Source organism: Oncorhynchus kisutch, linkage group LG7, assembly GCF_002021735.2.
Source record: "Oncorhynchus kisutch isolate 150728-3 linkage group LG7, Okis_V2, whole genome shotgun sequence".
NCBI lineage: Eukaryota > Metazoa > Chordata > Actinopteri > Salmoniformes > Salmonidae > Oncorhynchus > Oncorhynchus kisutch.
The window spans coordinates 10,836,268-10,857,537 of record NC_034180.2 but is presented as its reverse complement, the minus strand read 5'-3'; the positions used below and the strand labels follow the sequence as shown (position 1 = coordinate 10,857,537).

Genomic DNA, 21,270 nt, shown 5'->3' with positions numbered 1-21,270 from the left:
ATTTGATTTACACTACATGAAGATGCTAAATATTTTTTCTTGTGAAACAAACAAGAAATAAGACAAAAAAACTGAAAACTTGAGCGTGCATAACTATTCACCCTCCCCAAAGTCAATACTTTGTAGAGACACATTTTGCAGCAATTACAGCTGCAAGTCTCTTGGGGTATGTCTCTAAGCTTGGCACATCTAGCCACTGGGATTTTTGTCCATTCTTCAAGGCAAACCTGCTCCAGCTCCCTCAAGTTGGATTGGGTTCAGCTGGTGTACAACAATATTTAAGTCATACTACAGATTCTCAATTGGATTGATGTCTGGGCTTTGACTAGGCCATTCCAAGACATTTAAATGTTTCCTCTTAAAGAAATTGAGTGTTGCTTTAGCAGTATGCTTAGGGACATTGTCCTACTGGAAGATGAACCTCTGTCCCAGTCTCAAATTCTCAAGAATTTCCCTTTAGTGCCAATCATCATTCCTTCAATTCTGACCAGTTTCCCAGTCCCTGCCGATGAAAAACATCGCCACAGCATGATGGGGATGGTGTTCTCAGGGTGATGAGGTGTTTGGTTTGTGTGTTTGATTTGTGCAAGACATAGCATTTTCCTTGATGGTCAAAAAGCTACATTTTAGTCTCATCTGGCCAGAGTACCTTCTTCCGTATGTTTGGGGAGTCTCCCACATGCCTTTTGGCGAACACAAATGTGTTTCATCATTTTTTTCTTTAAGCAATGGCTTTTGTTCTGGCCACTCTTCCGTAAAGCCCAGCTCTGTGGCTTAAAGTTATCCTATGGACAGATACCCAAATCTTTGCTGTGGAGCTTTGCAGCTCTTTCAGGGTTATCTTTGGTCTCTTCTTATTAATGCCCTCTTTGCCTGGTCCTTGAGTTTTGGTGGGCGGCCCTCTCTTGGCAGGTTTGTTATATTCTTTCCATTTTTTAATAATGGATTTAATGGTGCTCCGTGGGATGTTCAAAGTTTCTGATATTTTTTTATAAACCAACCCTAATCTGTACTTCTCCACAACTTTGTCCCTGACCTGTTTGGAGAGCTCCTTGGTCTTCATGGTGCTGCTTGCTTGGTGGTGGCCCTTGCTTAGTGGTGTTGCAGACTATGGGGCCTTTCGGAAAAGGTGTGTATATACTGAGATATATATATACTTGTGTGTACATGTGTGTATATACATGTGACACTTAGATTGCACACAGGTGGACTTTATTTAACTAATGCACCAGATCTTATTTTGGGGCTTCATAATAAAGGAGGTGAATACATATGCACGCACCACTTTTCAGGTAAAAAAAAAAATTTCATCTTTAAATAAGTAATTTTTTTCACTTCACTAATTTGGACTATTGTATGTCCATTACATGAAATCCAAATAAAAAATACAGGTTGTAATGCAATAAAATAGGAAAAACACCATGAGGGGTGAATACTTTTGCAAGGCACTGTACACTACCATGGTTCAATTAATCTATATCACATACAGTATACTGCATTTCATTTCCAGGGGGCATCAATGAAACCACATATTTTTTATTCAGATATTACCAGTGTGGAAATGTACTAAATTGTCATACTTGAGTAAAAGTACCCCTAATACCTTAATAGAAAATGACTCAAGTAAAAGTGAAAGTCACCCAGTAAAATACTACTTGAGTAAAAGTGTAAAAGTATTTGGTATTAAATACACTTAAGTGTCAAAAGTAAAATCATAAATACTTTCAAACCAGATGGTGTTTATTTACAGATCACCAGGGGCACACTCCAACACTCAGACATCATTTACAAATGAAGAATGTGTGTTTAGTGAGTCCGCCAGATCAGAGGCAGTAGGGATGACCAGAGATGTTAACTTGATGTGTGAATAGGACCATTTTCCTGACCTGCTAGGCATCCAAAATGTAACTAGTATTTTGGGTGTCAGGGAAAATGTATTGAGTAAAAAGTACATTAAGTAATGTACTGAAGTAAAAGTAGTCAAAAATATAAGTAGTAAAGGCAAGTAGAGAGACCCCAAAAAACTACTTAAATAGTACTTTAAAGTATTTTATAAGTAGTACTTTAAAGTATTTTTACTTAAGTACTTAACACCACTGGATATTATATTAAAGGAAAACTCCACCCAAAAATGATATTTTGGTATTTGTTTAATTAGTCTATTGTTGACATAGTCCCAAAATGTTTTGCTTGTCAGCAATCAAGTTTTCAAGATATGTAACTTTCAAAATACAGAAATCATCATATGGTGCTGCATTTTGCATCACATGATGCTGCGTTTTTTCATTAGTTGATGCAAAATTTATCATAAGGGGATGATTTCTGTATTTTGAAAGTTACATATCTTGAAAACTTGATTTCTGACAAGAAAAACATTTGGATGAATCAAACAAACACCAAAAAATAGTTTTTGGGTGGAATTGTCCTTTAAGATGGCAGAATAATATACAGAAAAGAGAGAAAACATCCAACCTGCGGGTAATGTTTCTGGACAGCAGAGGGCAGCAGTAGTGTACAGATAATAACAGTGTCAACACATACTACTGTAAGAACTAATCGTGATCGTGATAGTACCTCATAAATCAGATTAAACTAAGAACAGCTCCATTTTCAAAATTATTGGGTACTGCTGCTCACTCTTAAGTGAATAGGAAATATTGGACAATGTACACATTATGATATACGGACGTTTAGTCCCAAATGGCACCCTATTCCACATTTCGAGCACTACTTTTCACTAGAGCCCTTCACTAGAGCCCTGAGAGAGAGAGAGAGAGAGAGAGAGAGAGAGAGAGAGAGAGAGAGAGAGAGAGAGAGAGAGAGAGAGAGAGAGAGAGAGAGAGAGAGATAGAGAGAGATAGATTCAAAGTATGAAAAATGTTGGTGTGGCAGCAGTGGTCAGGGGATTGTTGAGAGAGGTAGTTGACTTCAATAGATTGACAACATTTTCACAGTTGTATAGGACCTAACCAATCCAAAAAAGGTCTGACTGAGAAAGCGAGTCAAACTTTTCAACGTTTGGCACGTTCATCAGAAAGTCAAACGAGTTTACGTCCGTTATTATGTCACTTAGACAATGAGAAAATGGAGGACAAAAACAACAAAACGACAAAAAGTCAAAGGGATCACTGGTTGGTACTAATGTATTACGTCAAGTGCCAATTAAACACAGTAAGTGAATGAAATGTAATAAATTACAGGTGAAAGGCTTCATAATGATAGGAGCATTCTATGCATACTGATGTAGATCAGGCACGATGATACCACATGGGCCGTGGTGCATAGAGAACCTCCAACAAGATCCAAGATTCCAGATAGAGATAATTGACTTCTACATTATTATTTATATGACGAGAGAGTCGAACAGATCAATGTAACAGTGTATACAGACGATCCAACAAGTTGAAAGATCAATAGAACAGTTTTTATGAAGATACGTGTATCTCCACTACGACTTCCAATAAAAGGAAACATCTTGTCTACAACATAGTAACTGATGTACAACGCATTAGACACAACTGTTGTGATACAACTGATATTTGTGACGCAATGGAGAGTTTGTCTGCACAAAATTGCTTACTCTGCCCTTGTTCTCTCCACAACGCAAGTGTTCTAATTCTTGTGCAGAAAAACTCTCCATTATGTCACCGCAACTGTGCCAAATGCATTGTTCATCAGTTGTAAAAATGAGTTTGTAAGGGACCATGGATGAGTCCTTCTGCACGAAGTATAATTAGATTTTTCTGCCAATATTGAAAGCTCCCTAATTATGACTGGTTGAAACCAGATTTCTTCTATCCCATTGATGAGAACGATACATGGGTCTGGTAGCAAAATCCATGTACACAATGACAATGATTATACAGACCTCTGCATTTTTAGCATGAGCCATACTGTCGATGCTGCCATGGTAACAGAGTATGTCTTAACAAGTATGGCTCTTGTGTGGATTTTTTTCCCCAGTGGAACTTATTTTGGGCCAGCTTTCAGTGGTGTAGGTATGACAACAGGCTGGTGAGTTGCATTCATTTGCATATTAATACTGCTAACAGCCATTGTGTGTTAGTTTAACCCTTGCCTGAGGGACCTCGTCAAATCACTGTCACATTACCTAGAACTTAGGCTTTTACGTAAATGGTGTAAAACACTTGGTAACTATAAATAGGTGGTCGTTCAGATACGGATGGGGATATCAACACACTGTTTTCCCGTTCTGATTCAGTGAGGCTCGTGGAGGGTTCCGATTTATCACAAACCACGTTGAAGACCATGTCATCTTCACACCGTATATCTCACACAACACTATTTGACGTATGGTGTAATTACTTCATAGCAGAATTACGTAAATCCCAAAAGTGTACAGAAGCAGAGGGGAGACACAGCAGGAAGGGGCCGCCATGGGGACTGAACCCTTGTCTCCAGTGGGGAGGAATGTACAGTATATACGCTACCACTAGACCACAGGCTCTGCACCAGTATTTTCTGTGTTCATAATAACTACTTTTATCTCCACTGACAGTCTGACAGGCTCTCTGCCTATAGAGATGGGTGGCCTGTCGATATAGCGTGCATAGCATAACCACAAGGTTCAGATATTATTTGAACTTCAGTCACTTTGTAGCCCCCGCTTCGTCATCTCTGTGTACTTTGCGTTTCCTCCCTTGTTGAAAATAACGAGCAGGTTTGATGTAGGGCTACTATAGCCGATAATGAGAGGAGTGTTGCTGTTCAGACGACTTGAAAGCTCTTCAGTCTATCTGGTCCCACAAGCGGCGGCCATTATGGAGCCAGATAGAGCGGTTAAAGCCACCATAGAGTTCTAGTTGCAGACTTTATAGTGTGGGACAGCAGAAAGTGACCGTGGCTACAGCTGGGAACATGACCCCTTTTAAACTATACTGGAGGGATGGAGCCGTAATGCTCAAATTAGGTTGTACTAGGAAATCCCACCTAATTTAAGTGGGCATTGTGTCAAGAAGCAGTGTGACTTGGTTGGGTTGTGTTTCGGAGGACACACGGCTCTTGATCTTCGCCTCTCTCGAGTCCGTACGGGAATTGCAGCGATGAGACAAGACTGTAAACTACTAATTGGATACCACAAAATTGGGGAGAAGAAGTGCTAAAAATATATATATTTTTTTTAAGTAAAAGAAAACAGGCCTCCCGGGTGGCACAATGGTCTAAGGCACTGCATTGCAGTGCTAGCTGTGCCACCAGAGACTCTGGGTTCGCGCCCAGGCTCTGTCGCAGCCGGCCACGACCGGGAGGTCCATGGGGCGACACACAATTGGCCTAGCATCGTCCGGGTTAGGGAGGGTTTGGCCGGTAAGGATATCCTTGTCTCATCGTGCACTAGTGACTCCTGTGGTGGGCTGGGCGCAGTGCACGCTGACCAGGTCGCTAGGGGCGCAGCGTTTACTCTGACACATTGGTGCGGCTGGCTTCCGGGTTGGATAAGTGCTGTGTTACTAAGCAGTGCGGCTTGGTTGGGTTGTGTATCGGAGGACGCATGACTTTCAACCTTCGTCTCTCCCGAGCTCGTACGGGAGTTGTAGCGATGAGACAAGATAGTAACTACTAAAAACAATTGGATACTATGAAATTGGGGTGAAAAAGGGGGTAAAATTCAAAACAAAAAAAATCTAATTTGAGAAAAGTCTGAGAAAAAAAAAACTATGCAAGAAAAAGGGGGTAAAGTGTTGTCAATAAAGTGGTTGTCTTGTGTACACAGACTTTGCATTCATAGGAGTATGTGTGCTTTTGCAATGTGGAGATTATCATAAAATACAAATGTATAGCTTGTAAAATAACACATCCACTCAAAGCCATGTCTAAAAGAGGTATATTATGGTACTCTTAAAACTATATGGTAACATTTATTGTCACATATATAAATGATATGGTGACAACTTCTTAACAATCATAAAACAATGGTGCGGCAGGTAGCCTAGTGGTTTGAGTGTTGGGCCAGGAACCGAAAGGTTGCTGGATCATATCCCCGAGCTGACAAGGTAAAAATCTGTCATTCTGCTCCTGCACAAGGCACTGTTCCCTGGTAGGTCATCATTGTAAATAAGAATTTGTTCTTAACTACTTGAAATGACAAGCTCTGTTGTTTTCCCTTGGTGTGTGTGCCTCCATCCAGTGAGAACGACGAGTCCATAAATTCTTCAGCCATGTAGAGTAACAGGAAACAGCACGTTCGTCAGCTGTCAGATCAATCTATCCGTTTCTCCTTATCATTCACGTGTCGGGGGACACAACTGTCCTCTGTGGTGAATGAAAGAGGGATGAACAAATAAAGAGAAGGAGGGATGGTGATGGAGGGATCAGGGATCCCTGTCTATCTGTCTACGGGACGAGATGAAGGCCCCGGCGGTGACACGGTTAACGGTTAACCACCTCGTCCTGGGGACCGGGTGATCTATCACCCCCCCAGAGCAGCCCAGGAAACTGGCTCCCCTGCCCCAGTGTCATGTACCTGGTTAATGACTAAACCCAGCATCCTGACACCAGCCGTCATTTTGGATCCATAACAATAGAGGGTGCCTGGACCTGGATGGATCTACTGCGGAGGAATGGAATTCTCTCGTTGTCAGTCTCCCCTTGGCACGCAATGGCTGTTCGGTTAATGGTTAATGGGCGTACGCAATCAATCGGATGGACTGTCAGAGGGCACAAATACACACACGGGATACTGAGGATCGACTCATCTGATTGTACACGGATCATCCAAATAGTTTGTTAACAGGAAGTGGACCCTATGCCACCTGAGAGTTGATTGACAGTTGAGAGGACTGATGCGATTTGTCTTTGTGTAGTTTTGTGTTTGTGTTGACCTCGATCTTTTCCAGTTGTAATATGTGTTCTCTTTCTCAAAAATGCAGTTCTGTGAGTTTGGAAACATTTTTAAGTAAGAGAAATGACCAGATGGCAATGGAAGTTAATAGCCCTTGTTGAGTTACTTGAATAATGAATCACATAACTAATTAATATTAATAAACTTGCTTACAGTTGTACTTATAGTCATGAATCATCAACATGTCATTACGTCTCAGCCTTTCTAGGTTTTGTCACATCATGATCTGTTTCACCTGTCTTTGTGCTTGTCTCCACCCCCCTCCAGGTGTCGCTCATCTTCCCATTATCCCGTGTATTTATACCTGTGTTCTCTGTTTGTCTGTTGCCAGTTCATCTTGTCAGGTCTTACCAGCGTTCTTTCCCGCCTTCCTGTTTCTCTAGTTCTGTTTGCTAGTTTTTTCTGCCTGCCCTGACCACGAGCCTGCCTGCAGTCCTGTACCTGCCTGACTCTGACCTGATCACAAACCTCTACCTGCCCCGAACCCGAACCCGAGCCTGCCTGCAGTCCTGTACCTGCCTGACTCTGACCTGATCACAAACCTCTACCTGCCCCGAACCCGAACCCGAGCCTGCCTGCAGTCCTGTACCTGCCTGACTCTGACCTGATCACAAACCTCTGCCTGCCCTGACCACGAGCCTGCCTGCAGTCCTGTACCTGCCTGACTCTGACCTGATCACAAACCTCTACCTGCCCCGAACCTGCCTGCAGTCCTGTACCTGCCTGACTCTGACCTGATCACAAACCTCTGCCTGCCCCGAACCCGAGCCTGCCTGCAGTCCTGTACCTGCCTGACTCTGACCTGATCACAAACCTCTGCCTGCCCCGAACCCGAGCCTGCCTGCAGTCCTGTACCTGCCTGACTCTGACCTGATCACAAACCTCTGCCTGCCCCGAACCCGAGCCTGCCTGCAGTCCTGTACCTGCCTGACTCTGACCTGATCACAAACCTCTGCCTGCCTCGAACCCGAGCCTGCCTGCAGTCCTGTACCTGCCTGACTCTGACCTGATCACAAACCTCTGCCTGTCCTCAACCTGCCCCGTGTTTCTAATAAATCATCTGAGAACTGTACAATCCGCCTCCCGTGTCTGCATCTGAGTTGTGATAGGTTTTGTGAATTAAAGAAATGATTGGCCTGCACACGGACACTGTGAACTAGATTGTATAGTTGAACTATATCGCAAAGTTATATTGTACTAATGCCATGTATTATTTAAACTAGGGAGGAAGGATAATGCATATTCAACTTTGGCTTGTCTGTTATTCAACAGAAATATGACTTTTTTAACACATTTTAAAGCACACATTTAAAAATACACATTCTCCTTTTTAGAATTTAGAAACCGGTTTAATTGCCCCTTTTATATCATTTTCCATTTTCACCTAAGTTTATTTCATAATCACCTTAGCCACAAAAGTAATTACCCAACCGAGCATTAATTCACATTGTCCCATGATCCATGGGAGTGCTATTAGAGCAGCCCAAGACAAGGGAATTAGCGGCTATAACAAGAGAATGTGTTTTGATTTTCAAATGGCCAGCGATGCTCTGAGTCATTCATACGAAACCCCCATTTAAAAAGAACAAAGCAAATAACCGCTAAACGTCTCTTAAGGGGCTCAACACCCTCCAAGGGGATCACATCCAGCGACAGTTTCCGTCTGCGATACTGCCACGGTCTGGGCTCTGGGTCAACTGAGGCCTTCTGAGGGGCCCCTGTGTGGCCCCAGCATGGCGTCAATACACTCAGAACAGAGAGAGACGTCACTCTCCCCTTCCTCCCTCAGGTGAGGGGGACAATCCATCACCCGCCCAAAGGCCCATGGCACTGGGGGAGCGGAGAGGGAGGAGCAGCTCTATTATGTGTCATTGAGGGGAGGAGAGGAGTGAGGGGGTTGTGACTTTGTGTGATGCTATACTTTTAACCGGGGAGGGGGGGGGGGGGATAAAAGAGCAGGTACAAGCCAGGATGGAGGAACAGAACAGGGGATTCTCTAGCTAGCTACTACTACTCCGCAACAGCCTGCTACTGTACTCCTACGGAGGTGTGTGTGATGCTGGCTGAGGATGAGTCCTAAATGGCCCACAATATTATGCATTTGGTACACAGCCACAGTGTTTCCATGTGGAGGTGTGTTTGTATGACGCTAGCTGAGGCTGGAGCAAGCCACATGTGACGTTACACTATTGCCTGGGGGGCTGCAATGTGGTGTTTCGACTGGACAGGTTATAATGTGTGGTGTATCGATATGACAGAGAGGTGACGTCATACTGTGTAGCCTACCTTCGTGCCCTGAGCACGATCAACTTGGATTACTCCGCTTTGTCTCAATGACTGATTGGGTTGGGACCACCCGCACAGTGCATTCGGAAAGTAGTCGATCGGGTTCAAGTCCGGTCTCTGGCTGTGCCACTCAAGGACATTCAGAGACTTGTCCCGAAGCCACTCTTGCATTGTCTTGGCTTTGTGCTCAGGGTCGTTGTCCTGTTGGAAGGTGAACCTTCACCCAGTCTGAGGTCCTGAGCACTCTGGAGCAGGTTTTCATCAAGGATCTCTCTGTACTTTGCTCCGTTCATCTTTCCCTCGATCCTGACTAGTCCCCTAGTCCCTGCCGCTGAAAAACATCCCCACAGCATGATGCTGCCACTACCATGCTTCACCATAGGGATGGTACCAGGTTTTCTCCAGACGTGACGCTTGGCATTCAGGCTAAAGAGTTCAATCTTGGTTTCATCAGACCAGAGAATCTTGTAGGTGCTTTTTGGCAAACTCCAAGCAGGCTGTCATGTGCCTTTTGCTGAGGAGTGGCTTCCGTCTAGCCACTACCATAAAGGTCTGATTGGTGGAATGCGGCAGAGGTGGTTGTCCTTCTTGAAGGTTCTCCCATCTCCACAGGGGAACTCTGGAGCTCTGTCAGAGCTCCCTGACAAAGGCCCTTCTCTCCCGATTGCTCAGTTTGGACGGGCGGCCAGCTCTAGGAAGAGTCTTGGTGGGTCCAAACGTCTTCCATTTAAGAATGTGTGTTCTTGGGGACCACTGTGTTCTTGGGGACCTTCAATGCTGCAGAAACGTTTTTGTACCCTTCCCCAGATCTGTGCCTTGACACAATCCTGTCTCGGAGCTCTATGGACAATTCCTTCGACCTCATGGCTTGGTTTTTGCTCTGACATGCACTGTCAACTGTAGAACCTTATATAGACAGGTGTGTGCCTTTCCAAATAATTTCCAATCAATTAAATTTACCACAGGTGGACTCCAATCAAGTTGTAGAAACATCTCAAGGATGATCAATGGAAACAGGATGCACCTGAGCTCAATTTCGAGTCTCATAGTAAAGGGTCTGAATGCTTATGTAAATAAGCTATTTCTGTTTTGTTTTTTATAAATTTGCACAACTTTCTAAAAACCTGCTTTCGCTTTGTCATTATGGGGTATTGTGTACAGCTTGATGAGGAACATGTTTTATTTAATCCATTTTAGAATAAGGCTGTAACATGAAAATGTCAAGGGGTCTGAATACCTTCTGAATACCCTGTATATAAAAATATGTATGCATGCATGACTGTAAGTCGCTTTGGATAAAGATGTCTACTAAATTGCATTTATTATTGTTATACTGTCAAGCCACAAAGGAGAATGACTATGTTTACATGGTTAGATTTTTCAAAGTCCCCCAGCTAATGGTTATAATTCACTGCTATAGCAACACAGTATTTGACATGCACACCATATCCCTTGCTAGATGATCGATGCTGTTACTACTGTAGTAGGTACGTTTTGCATACATTTCATGCTGCTCAGATGTGCGATGCTTGATTTGATGGTTAATTCAGATGCAGGAAACAGAGAGCTGTGTTGAGCCTGGTAAGCAAATGCAAATCCTCACCCTGCTCAAGCTGAAGGTTCAGTGTACTAGCAGAGCCCGCGTTCCGTTCAGCCCACTCATTTTATACTGCTATTCTTTATGGCTCAGGCTTCTCTCTCTCGCTCTCCCTCTCTTTCAGGCTCTCTGATTCCATCTTGCCCCTGACAGAGGGGTTATCATTAACACACATGCACATGCACGGACACACACACAAAAATGCACGCACACACACACGCGCACACACACACACCGAGTTTTCTCCAGGCCTCTGCCATTTGCAGTGATGCTCGGTGGGTGAGCCATCGTTAGAGGAGAGCGGTGCACCGGTTCCATCGCTTGGCCACAGTACATCTCCTTCCCCAGTGTTCGTCTGAATCGCGACAGTACAGCAAGACCGCAAACAGACGGCTCGTAGTGACACAGCTGTCACAAGACATGCCTCATTAATGCTCCTCAAATGTCCTCCCCTAAAGTCATCACTCAATGCACACACTGATCTGCCGGGCCTGAACATACGTGACGCTTTATTTTAGGAGAGGACGTTGTGTGATTGTGTTTGTACGGCATGGATATTTGTAGATGTTTATTAAATTGGAGAACTTGAAACAGGCTGCCATAAAGCTGAATGCTTTGAGAGCCAGTTGGAAGAAAAAAATGGGTCTCTGGCCAATAAAGTGTGGCTAAATGTAGTCGCATATCTATGACATGGTTGAAGTCCAACTCCAGCATTCTGGTACAACACTTCGCTATTGTAATTCGTTTCCACTAAGAACAATGTATTGCAGGTGTGAACTACACAAACACACTGAAATGTCTACTCTTCAGACACTAGGAGTGCATCGCTGAATCAGCAGAGTGGTGGAGCCGATCCATCCATCACTGGGCGTGGCAGGAACCAGCCATCACAGGGGCCCCAGTGCACTTACAGCTCAGCCCAATCTGGGGAAAACAGGGGAGGTATCCCGTAGAGAATCTATACACAATGATGGCCATCACAGACTGATCCATCACACTAGACTAGAGGAAGTTGAGCCGCTGAGATTCGCTGAGCCTGTTGCTGTGCTTCCAGTGCCACCGGCTGGACCAGGTTAATGGTTAACCCATTGCATCCTGTCATCCATCTTGGATCTGCTGGATGCCATCCCATGCAGGCGGAGCCACTGTCAGTGGCATTGTTATGGCCAGGGGGGCTGATAAAGTTCCAATGCAAGCTAAGGCGACAATGAGAGAGAGGGGGAGGGGGGGGGGTTGTTGTCGTAACAGAGTGCTCTTGTCTTGGGTTCTCGCTTTGGGGTTTTCCTGGTAATTTCTTTGTTTCTAGTCTCATTTAGTTCCGAATCAAAGATCTTCTTAGAAAACCTTACGTAATGACATGTCGATGACTCAGGGCTATCAATACAACTGTAGGCATTTAGAATCCAAAGAGTATCAACTGTAACTGAATTTACTTAGATATTCCACAAAATCAATCAGTTTGACATCTGGCAAGAAGCCACAGGTATACACAGTGAGTAATCTCACATTTAGTCATTTAGCAGATGCTCTTATCCAGAGAGACAACTAGTGCAGTAGAGTACACCTAAGATATAATTTACATTGGGACAGTACATGATGGTACTGCACATTGGTAGAGTACATTGGTCATTGCCTGGTAATTCGTCTCACATTTCCATTAGAGCTGTGAATCAATAAATTGGCAATAAATGAATCCCACCAGAAATACTAGGAAACTACATTATCCCCCTGTGTTAACATGAGGTGTGTCCAAAATGGCACTCTATTCCCTTTATTTGTTTGATTGATTGATTTGACCATTTGAAACACAATACAACCACACATGGGGCTCTGGTCAAAGGTAATGCATTATATAGGGCAGGGATGGGCTCCCCTTTTGAAGGCACTGGGATCAATTTCCACAAGAAAACTCAGCCGGGGGCTCAATTTACTGTTGCGAGTTAGAATCGTAGAATGCACAAGGTGCAATTTAGACAGTTGGTTGTGCATCAGCAGTTTTTCTCTTATTATGTCCTTCACTGATAGTCAGTCAATTAGCCCATGTTAGCTAACATTTTTTTGATTGCTAAGTTAGCTGGCCGCTAAACTATCAAAACGTGTTATCATGGTGGAATTACCGGCTGGGGTCCCCCACTGATTTTGTTAGTCAGTCTAACTCCGATATAATATTAAAAACTGCAAACATTTCTCTCCAACCTATGGCAAAATGTGTAGAATTGCACGAAATGAACTCCGAAACTTGAAAAATTATGCTCTCAGCTTTCAAGAGGGAGGCCACTCAAATGTTTTGCATACAGACCTGGGAGCAACTGCGGTGAGTTCAGATTTTTTTCTGAGTTGCACATCCCTGATTTAGGGAATAGGGCGCCATTTGGGACTAAACAATGGTAAAAGTAGAGAAGACACTGCCTGCCAGGATCTTCAAGAAATATTTTTCTCCAATAATGCCTGTCATGGCAGATGCACAGCATACTAACGATCCAGGGTTATTATGAGGGCCTTTGCTTTGCATCAAGGACAGCGGTGAATTGTCCAGTAGTGATTGAATTGCCTTGAAGTAATTTACCTCACGCCAAGAAATATTCACCTTTCCATTGCCGTGCACCTTTGAATGAGTTACCAAGGAGATGTTGTGTGCGGGATTAGAACAGCAAACGAAGACTCCTTGACCCTTTGGTTTGACACGCAATTTGTCAGGGAAGAGATACGAGAAATGAGTACAGTGCGTTTCCCCTCCCATCCATCCACTATGGTGCCTCGCCTGATCAGTCATATTAATGAAGAAATTTGGCGCCTCCGGAACAATGGGAAAGAATTAGACACTTGGAGAACAGGTTTGCATAACGAGCTCCTTCGCCGGTTTCAACAGTTTCTAGTCTTAATCACCTGGCGCTCTCCAGAACACCTACACCCTTCTTCAGGATCAGATATGGGGACCACCGGACCGGGAAATGATCTGAGCCGCAGCATTAATCCGCTAAGCCTGATTGCTATTACCGCGGTGTGATTATGCAGCTTGATTACCGAGCCCACCAGAAGGACCATGGCGCGCCTGCTTCTACGCGTTCTCTAGGTGCGAATCAAATTACGCAGTGATTACCTTGTAACGGATCAATCGAGACGTTGCGGCCGGTGTGGTCATACACCATGTAGACGTGCGTCTGAAGAAGGGTGACTGTGATTATTAATGGGTACTTGAGGAGGCCTGAACGCTGTAGACTTGAACCGTTAAATCGGACCCTGATGCGTAATATAAGCAAATGCATTCATAATACGTTTCAGAAGAGTGATTATTGGATTATTGCCGTAGACAGAAATGTTTGGAGTTCAAGCATAGACAATGGGGTTGTTTTGTGCTCTTGAGAGGCCCAGGGCAGTAACTACTTATACAGGCGTTCCCTAACTAATTTCAGCCCCACAGTAGTGGATAGCTTGCACAGCGGATGGAGTGCAACTTTTCATCCCTTATAGGCATTTTAGTAGTGAATGCTTTTTATTATGGAGCTGTCTGTACCTAGATAATACCCTGACCTTAACCACACAGGGGTTATTATCTAACCTTAGCCCTTCTAGGTTATTGCATCCTTCAAGTCATGATGTTTGCAGATGTTGGATAAATGCCAAGAACAGAAGTGTGCTTGTGAGATGAAGTTGGGCTGCAACTAACCACATGTACATGGAATTCTTTGACATTCCAATAGACCTAGTGCACAAGGCCAGAAAAGGGGGATGATAACCCTAACCCGAATTCGTAACATGGGTGTCAGAGGTGGGATGGCAGCCGTGGGGATAGGCGTGTACACGAGAGTGACTTAGAATAGAGAAGCATGCGGACACGCTCTCCCAAAGGAAGGGGTAATGTAGCGAACTTAACCCAACACCTACCAACCTCATCAACAAGGCGTAACTGGCATAAAGGATAAGGTGTTGGCCTGACAGTCGCTGGAACCGGGTTCAAGTCTTGGCTACCCCCGAATTCACTACAATATCTAATCCTTTACTAGGTTTCATTCCCGCGTCAGGGTTCTACGTGTAATCTTCAACCAAAACACGAATATGGTTCAGGCAGATAAATAGCAAGGTTGACTTCATATCCAGTTGAAATGCGATTCAATGGAAAACACAACAGACAACCGGGCTACGCCTTTTTTTTGTCTCACTGGCCCCTTAGAAAGCATCAATCACACAGACATTGTATATGAATTGAATTACTGAAACTCATTACCCATCACAGAACATTGACTTGAATGGGGATTTCCGTTCTAGTAATTCGACTTTTATGACTCTCCCTTTCTCCTGTGGTTGTTGCTTGAGCTTCATGTCAACACTATGCACTACGGAGCTGACGCCTGGGGTCTGATTGACACAATGAGTTGTCATCACCGTCGTGCAGGGCCTACCCCGGTGAAAACAGGTCTCCGCGGGGCTCGCCAGCTTTTCCCGACAGGGCTACTTAATGGCCTTCATATAATTATTAACAACCACCGTGCTGATGCATTGCGGGCTGGACTCTCATCTCCATGAAATATACATGGTTTGAAACAACATTAACATATATCTGAGAGCAATTCGTGATCGGCTATTTAAGGGGGGGGGGGGGGGGGGGGGGGTTGGTAATCACAGCTGATATAGTTGAGGCTGCAGTCACGGGGTTCACAGGAGTCATGTTCTAGATCTGAATGCGGAAGAAGAATACCAGTTTGAGCTGCTCCATGCGGGATTCTATCAGTGGCACAGTTCAACAGCTCTTCAGACTTCAAGTGTCTGGATAATGAATCACTGTAACTGCACAGCTATGCAATTCAGATTTCAACCATCCTCCACTGGACATGTTGGCTACTTAAACAATGTGCTATACCACTGAATATCCCCCTGTCCCCTCTGCTTTTGGAAGTGGTGAGGATGGATGGAAGATAACTGTTGCCATCCATAAGTGATGATGGACAGAAGTTGGTAATATACGTTGAGCTCCCTGTGGTGTGGGTCACATGTTTCACGCTGCCTGGTATGGTGCGTTGTGTTGTCAGAGAGACGGGGAGAACGCAGGCTCTTACACACTGGTGTGGGCAAGGGGCAATGTTCTGCCAGGCAGCCACGTCACAGGCACACAGGGGGTTCTAAATTGCCTGCCTGCCTGCCGATACACTACCAACGACAGATTGCCTGGAGAGAGTCCAAGCGAGTTGCCTACAGAAGGAAGTGTGCTGAAGATCTCGACTGTCTCTCCAGTGTTATCCCGATATAACTCTCTCTTGTCTCCTCTCTTGGTAATCCCTACTCCCCTTCAGTGGGGAACACAACGTGCTGAGTTGCGTTAACCACCGTCAGGGAAGATCCTGCTCTACTCTGCTCTAATGTGGACCAACAGCCAGAAAGACCATGCATAGAATAGAATAGAATAATTTTTCGAAGTTGTTAATGTAGGCCTTTTCACATGCCATTGTTGGGAATTAAACTTTCAGGGCACAACAATCAACATTATATGATGTGCCTGTGATACAGTATAAAGTATTGTATGCAAATATCTTGGTTGTTAAAACCCCAAGTATAGCATAATTATGAGCATAATAATGGGCAATAACGATACATAGAAAATGCTTGTTTCTGTTCGGAACAATCTTACCAAGTCTGATCTAACTCATGAGTGACCAATGAGAACTGATTGCCAGCTCAAGAGTACAACAGCCCGATGAGAGTGCAATCTGTCATTTGCATAGAAATAACATTAGACATTGAAATATGCTAGTCTCTTGCCTTCTTTTTTTTTTTAAACCTCTGAGACATTGATTCAAATGGACTCAGTTGCATTTAGTAGACCTACTGCACACTGGTAAAGGAGCAGCACCACACAAAAGTCAAAGTACCATTGAATTAGCAGGATGTGATCTCCTGGAAATTGCATATCCTTTGTGCATATTCATTTTGATAAGTGATATGAAGGATATGAATGATGAGCGAGTCAGAGCAACAACTGTCAATAGGTAACATTCTCTCGACACAGCCACTATGAAAAGGAGGTGAAATGGGACGATTGCAGTGCTACTGGGTCACAAAGAGCCAACTAGAGAGAAACAAACATCATTGATCTCTTATCTGTCAGCATTGTGGGAATGAATGACAGGTTAGACAGAGGAGAGGCTAACCATGGAGACATGCAGTATTTCTATGGGTCCATTTGAGGCTAACAACATACAACAGGCCATAGACCTCCATGGAAATAGGAAGTATTGTTAAGGTATCTTTCTGATGAAGGTCTGCAGCTGAGGTTATACCAAATAAATACCAATTATAATGATAATGATGTCATCCCTCACCTAATGTGAGTATCTCATCTTTTGGTAGCTATAAACCTGTGATCTTTTTCCTGTCAGATGGAACAGAAACACAACAATGAGTAATCGGGTATTCACTTTAATGAGTTGGAGTCCAAAGCCTTGTGAGTCAACATTACATAGAACTGTGATGTCAAATGTTAGGATTCCACTATCTGCTGGTGCTAGGTTGCCCCGTTAGAACGTGTATTTTTAGGAACAGCCGCAATAGTCATCCATATGAGTGTGCCACTTACATAAAGGAAGTTGTCAGCATAGGGAGGGAGGACTGAGGAATTTCTATGCATGGACAAATGACTCTTGCAATGTTTCCAGAAAACCACACATTTTATTCATAAACATTTGTCATAAAAATAACAACATCAATATTCAATTTATCGAAAGTATTTTCATATAAACTGTGTATATATACAAAATTCATTATATACCCAAGCAGTTAATATAACTTAAGGCGAGTTAAATGTTGTTGTTTTTTACAGTACCCTGACTGATTGGTGACATTCTCGCCAAGCCATAACCATTGTTTTTTTGTTGTTGCTAAAGTGAATTAGCTTCCTCATCAGCAATGCCTTGTCAAGTCTTAAATCATCTCATCTGAAAAGTACATAAACTCGCAGCAATGTGTGCTACCTGATTACTCAACAGCAATGTTTTAGTGTTGTGCTGCTAGTCAATTCTGGCTTGACAGTACAATACAGTACATCGTACTGTACCAGAGCCATGTATAATGACTTACTAGTTTAACACTATAGTCCTCATCACGAACTGATTAGCAGTGGAATCAAATGAGATTTCGAGTCACTATTATAGGAACAGTTAGGTCATCTTTTACTTGTCTTAGAAATATATTTGATATCAAATGACAATCTCTCTAAAACACTGTTTGCTACCAGCCCTCCAAAAGTACACGTAAAACATTGTGAGTTTGTTTAAAAAATCCTTTTACACTTTAACAATTCAAGATTAAACAGTGGTCTTTTGAAATATGTATATACACAGCTATAAAAATACAAAGTACAGTCATACAAATATATTTATTTTCCATTTATGGTATAACTTCCACGATTTAATAATTCAACCAGTTTTCTTTAAATACAACACAAAGACCAATCAATAGATTACTAACAGCAAAGCAAAATAAATTCTCAAAACCTTGGCACAAATGGACTGCTTTGTGACTAAAGCCAAGAACAATGTGTTACATTCATGTCATAAAACGAAGTCTCTTTCACTTCCATTCGGTAAGTGGAGGACTAAGTTATTTGTTGGCTATATTTAATAATACCACATGAACATAAACATGCATTTGAAGAACCACTATCTGACTGGTTGCAGTGTTAGTGTTATAAAAGCCTCGAAAGCAAAAAATATACGACTTTCTAGTGGATAGAGGCTATCTCAAATTAGGTGTATAAGTGCAATATAGCCCAGCAATTTCGATGCAGTTCGTTGTCTTAATGGTATATTTCTTCGTCGAGGTTTGACGTTGGAGCTGTCCAGACGAAAGGGTACTGAACTGGTGAAGACATTCGTTATGATGCCTTGGTGTTTGGTTTGAAATGATCAAATTGGTTGATTGTAACAGAGAAACGCAATTACGTGTCTGTTGAGCTGTCAACTCGGGAAGGTTTTACAATCAAGTCATGCATGTCTTGCATAGAGTCAACAGCAGCAAGTAAACTAGGGTCGAAAGAGCAGACCCTTTTCACAATTCGCTCCCCGATATAGCACTATGCAAATCTAACTCGCAAAACATCCTTATTCTTAGACTCCCTATAGAGACTTTCACAGTCAAACCAATTTCACTCGACCTATATGTCACACCGCAAACGTTGATACGTCGACCTGTAATCAGCAATGAACTGTTAAGCGTTTTAACTTCGACGGAAATATTGTAATGTTGTGTGGACAGAGCTACTCGTGTGCGTAATGGGGTCTCTTCAAATTCCCTCGGGAAGAGTAAATGGCCACGCACTGATCACTTGTGGCTTCAGCTCCATCTTTTCTTTCTGTTTAAGGTGCACGCGACCGTGCCGTTTCCGCTCGTCGCTCCGAGCGAACCTTTTGCCGCATACGTCGCAGGAGAACGGCTTCTCTCCGGTGTGAGTCCGGGTGTGGGTGGTGAGGTGGTCGCTACGGCTGAAACTGCGCAGACAGATGCGGCACTGAAAGGGTTTGTGTCCCGTGTGGATGCGGATGTGCCTGTTGAGTTCATCCGAGCGGGAGAAGCGCCGGTCACAGTTCTCCATGGGGCAGGTGAAGGGTTTCTCTTTGGCAGGCCCGGTAGAGGCGGCGGGGCTTTTCCTGACACGCGGTGCCTTTTGCGCGCGCGGCGTGTAACTTTGGGCAAAGGAGTCTGGCAACAAGGAGGAGTAAAGAATTGAGTCTATAGTACTGGGTAAAGCTGGTGAGGTAAGCTGGCAAGACGAATCGCATTGATTAGATAATGGCGGAAGTTCAATGTTGGGAAACATAGCTGGCTTGAGGAGGTTGTTGGTTGAGTGGTCCATGACTGGCACTGGGTAGTTGGGGTAAAGAGAACTGCAGAAACTCTGAGAGCAGGTGTCAGAATAGCACTGCTCCTGCTTGATTCCACCTTCAACTTTGAACTCCATCTCTGGGTTAGGACACATGGGTGAAAATGAGTCCAAAAGTTCCTTTACATCCACTTGTTGGTCAGACGGGAAGTCACTGGACATCGGGAACGTTTCTGATGTTTGGAAGCTCGTTTCCAAATAGGCGTCCGATTTATTGAACGTGCCCCATTCGTAACAGCTGCTATCGAATTCATTCTTGACCACCACTGGAAAAGACGCAGCTTCTGACTGTGGCTCGGTGGTGCTGTTCTGGTTTCGGACTTGAGCGGGGGAGCCGAAGCTCACGTGGGGAGAGGTTGAATCTTGAGCTTGGCCGCCGGACTGACCGTCGGGGTATCTGGGGCATGTCTGCCCCGGCGAGTACAGGGGCGGGGTGGCGCTGCAGGTGGAGGATTGCCTCTGGACGCCCGCGTCGCCGAAGCTGCTGCTGTCCATGGTGCTCAGTTGAACTTCGGAGATCGGTAACGTAGAAATACCGACAATTTCTGTGATCATGTTGAGCAATGTCTCAGTGCTGCACGGGCCCCCCTGAGTCGCCTCGACATAGAATCTGCCAGAGTAGGCGAGGGAGGAGGAGGTGCCTTTGGGCCCCTCACAGGGATTAAAGGCGAAATCTGAGTTGGAGGCCTCAGTTTTCAGGGTTACAGGTGCTCCCTCTGAAAAAGAAAGAGGGAAAGTTTGTCATTACAACGGTTGATTGTAATTCTGATAATTGCACATAAAGTAAAGTCGTTGGGTAATCAATAAGCATAAATGCATAACATGTACGCTGCAAATGGGCCAAATTAAATCCATGGGATGTTTCTAATAAATCACAATGTGCAACCACAAACAATCTTATTTAAACTGTCAATGCATGCATATTGATTTATCATATTATGCAATGCAGCAAGAGGCTACTGCGAATTTACCAGGGGTATACTGGGCAGGTGCTCCTCTCTCTGCGTCCGAAAACATCTCCTGGGTATCTTTCCGAGCGCTATTTTCCACCCCCAGGGAAGAACCGTTACAATTCTCAAACTGTGGGTAGAAGGAATCTTTAGAGTTCAAATCCATGTTGTTCAGCATGATTGCGAGATTGATTTCAAGTCTGTCAATCCAGGTAAGTGTAGGTAGACAAAAAAAATAAAACAAAGCAGATGCAAATTATGCGTCCTTTTCCCTCTGATGCACGGGGTCGTCGATTATCCCCGAAAATGTGCAGGTAGTCGTTTGAGGAAAAAGGTGTCAATAAATAATTCGAAATGTCCTTTTTGTCCAGATGACTGCGTGCTGTATCGCTTTGTAGCTATCTGTTGCTGTGGCTATGTTTCACACCAGTGGCTTCCCTCGCCTCTCCTTATATACACTCTGGCGGGTCGCTAGAGCCCTCCCCGCATTCATCGGCTCCAGTGAGAGGATTCCCTGCTGCGTGTAAACTTCATGCCCATATATGGACAGAGGATGTGACGGGCTTCCCCAAAAAAATGAGTTACGATTCTGACGTTGCAACAAGTCTCTTGGATCTGCGAGAGAGACTGCCATTGATATACCATCGGGAATGTTTAATGTTATGTGTGATAATAAACGCTTGATTTGTCAAATCATGATAACAAGATA

General features: G+C 43.9%; 1 protein-coding gene across 1 annotated transcript; it reads right to left on the bottom strand.

The window, feature by feature from the left end:
• Positions 1-17,137: 17,137 nt before the first annotated feature.
• Positions 17,138-21,018, bottom strand: LOC109894188 (E3 SUMO-protein ligase EGR2-like). The gene is made up of 2 exons (XM_020487467.2): positions 20,583-21,018; positions 17,138-20,327 (listed from the first exon to the last, which is right to left on the bottom strand). The coding sequence occupies exons 1-2, from the start codon at positions 20,737-20,739 to the stop codon at positions 19,015-19,017; spliced, it is 1,470 nt and encodes a 489-aa protein (XP_020343056.1). The 5' UTR covers positions 20,740-21,018; the 3' UTR covers positions 17,138-19,014.
• Positions 21,019-21,270: the final 252 nt, after the last annotated feature.

Bases quoted from the DNA above. Each gene is read 5' to 3' on its own strand.
- LOC109894188 (XM_020487467.2), bottom strand. From the start codon at position 20,739: ATGCTGAACAACATGGATTTGAACTCTAAAGATTCCTTCTACCCACAG. The intron at 20,328-20,582 runs GTAAATTCGCAG...TTTCTTTTTCAG, and splicing joins ACCTGCCCAGTATACCCCTG to AGGGAGCACCTGTAACCCTG.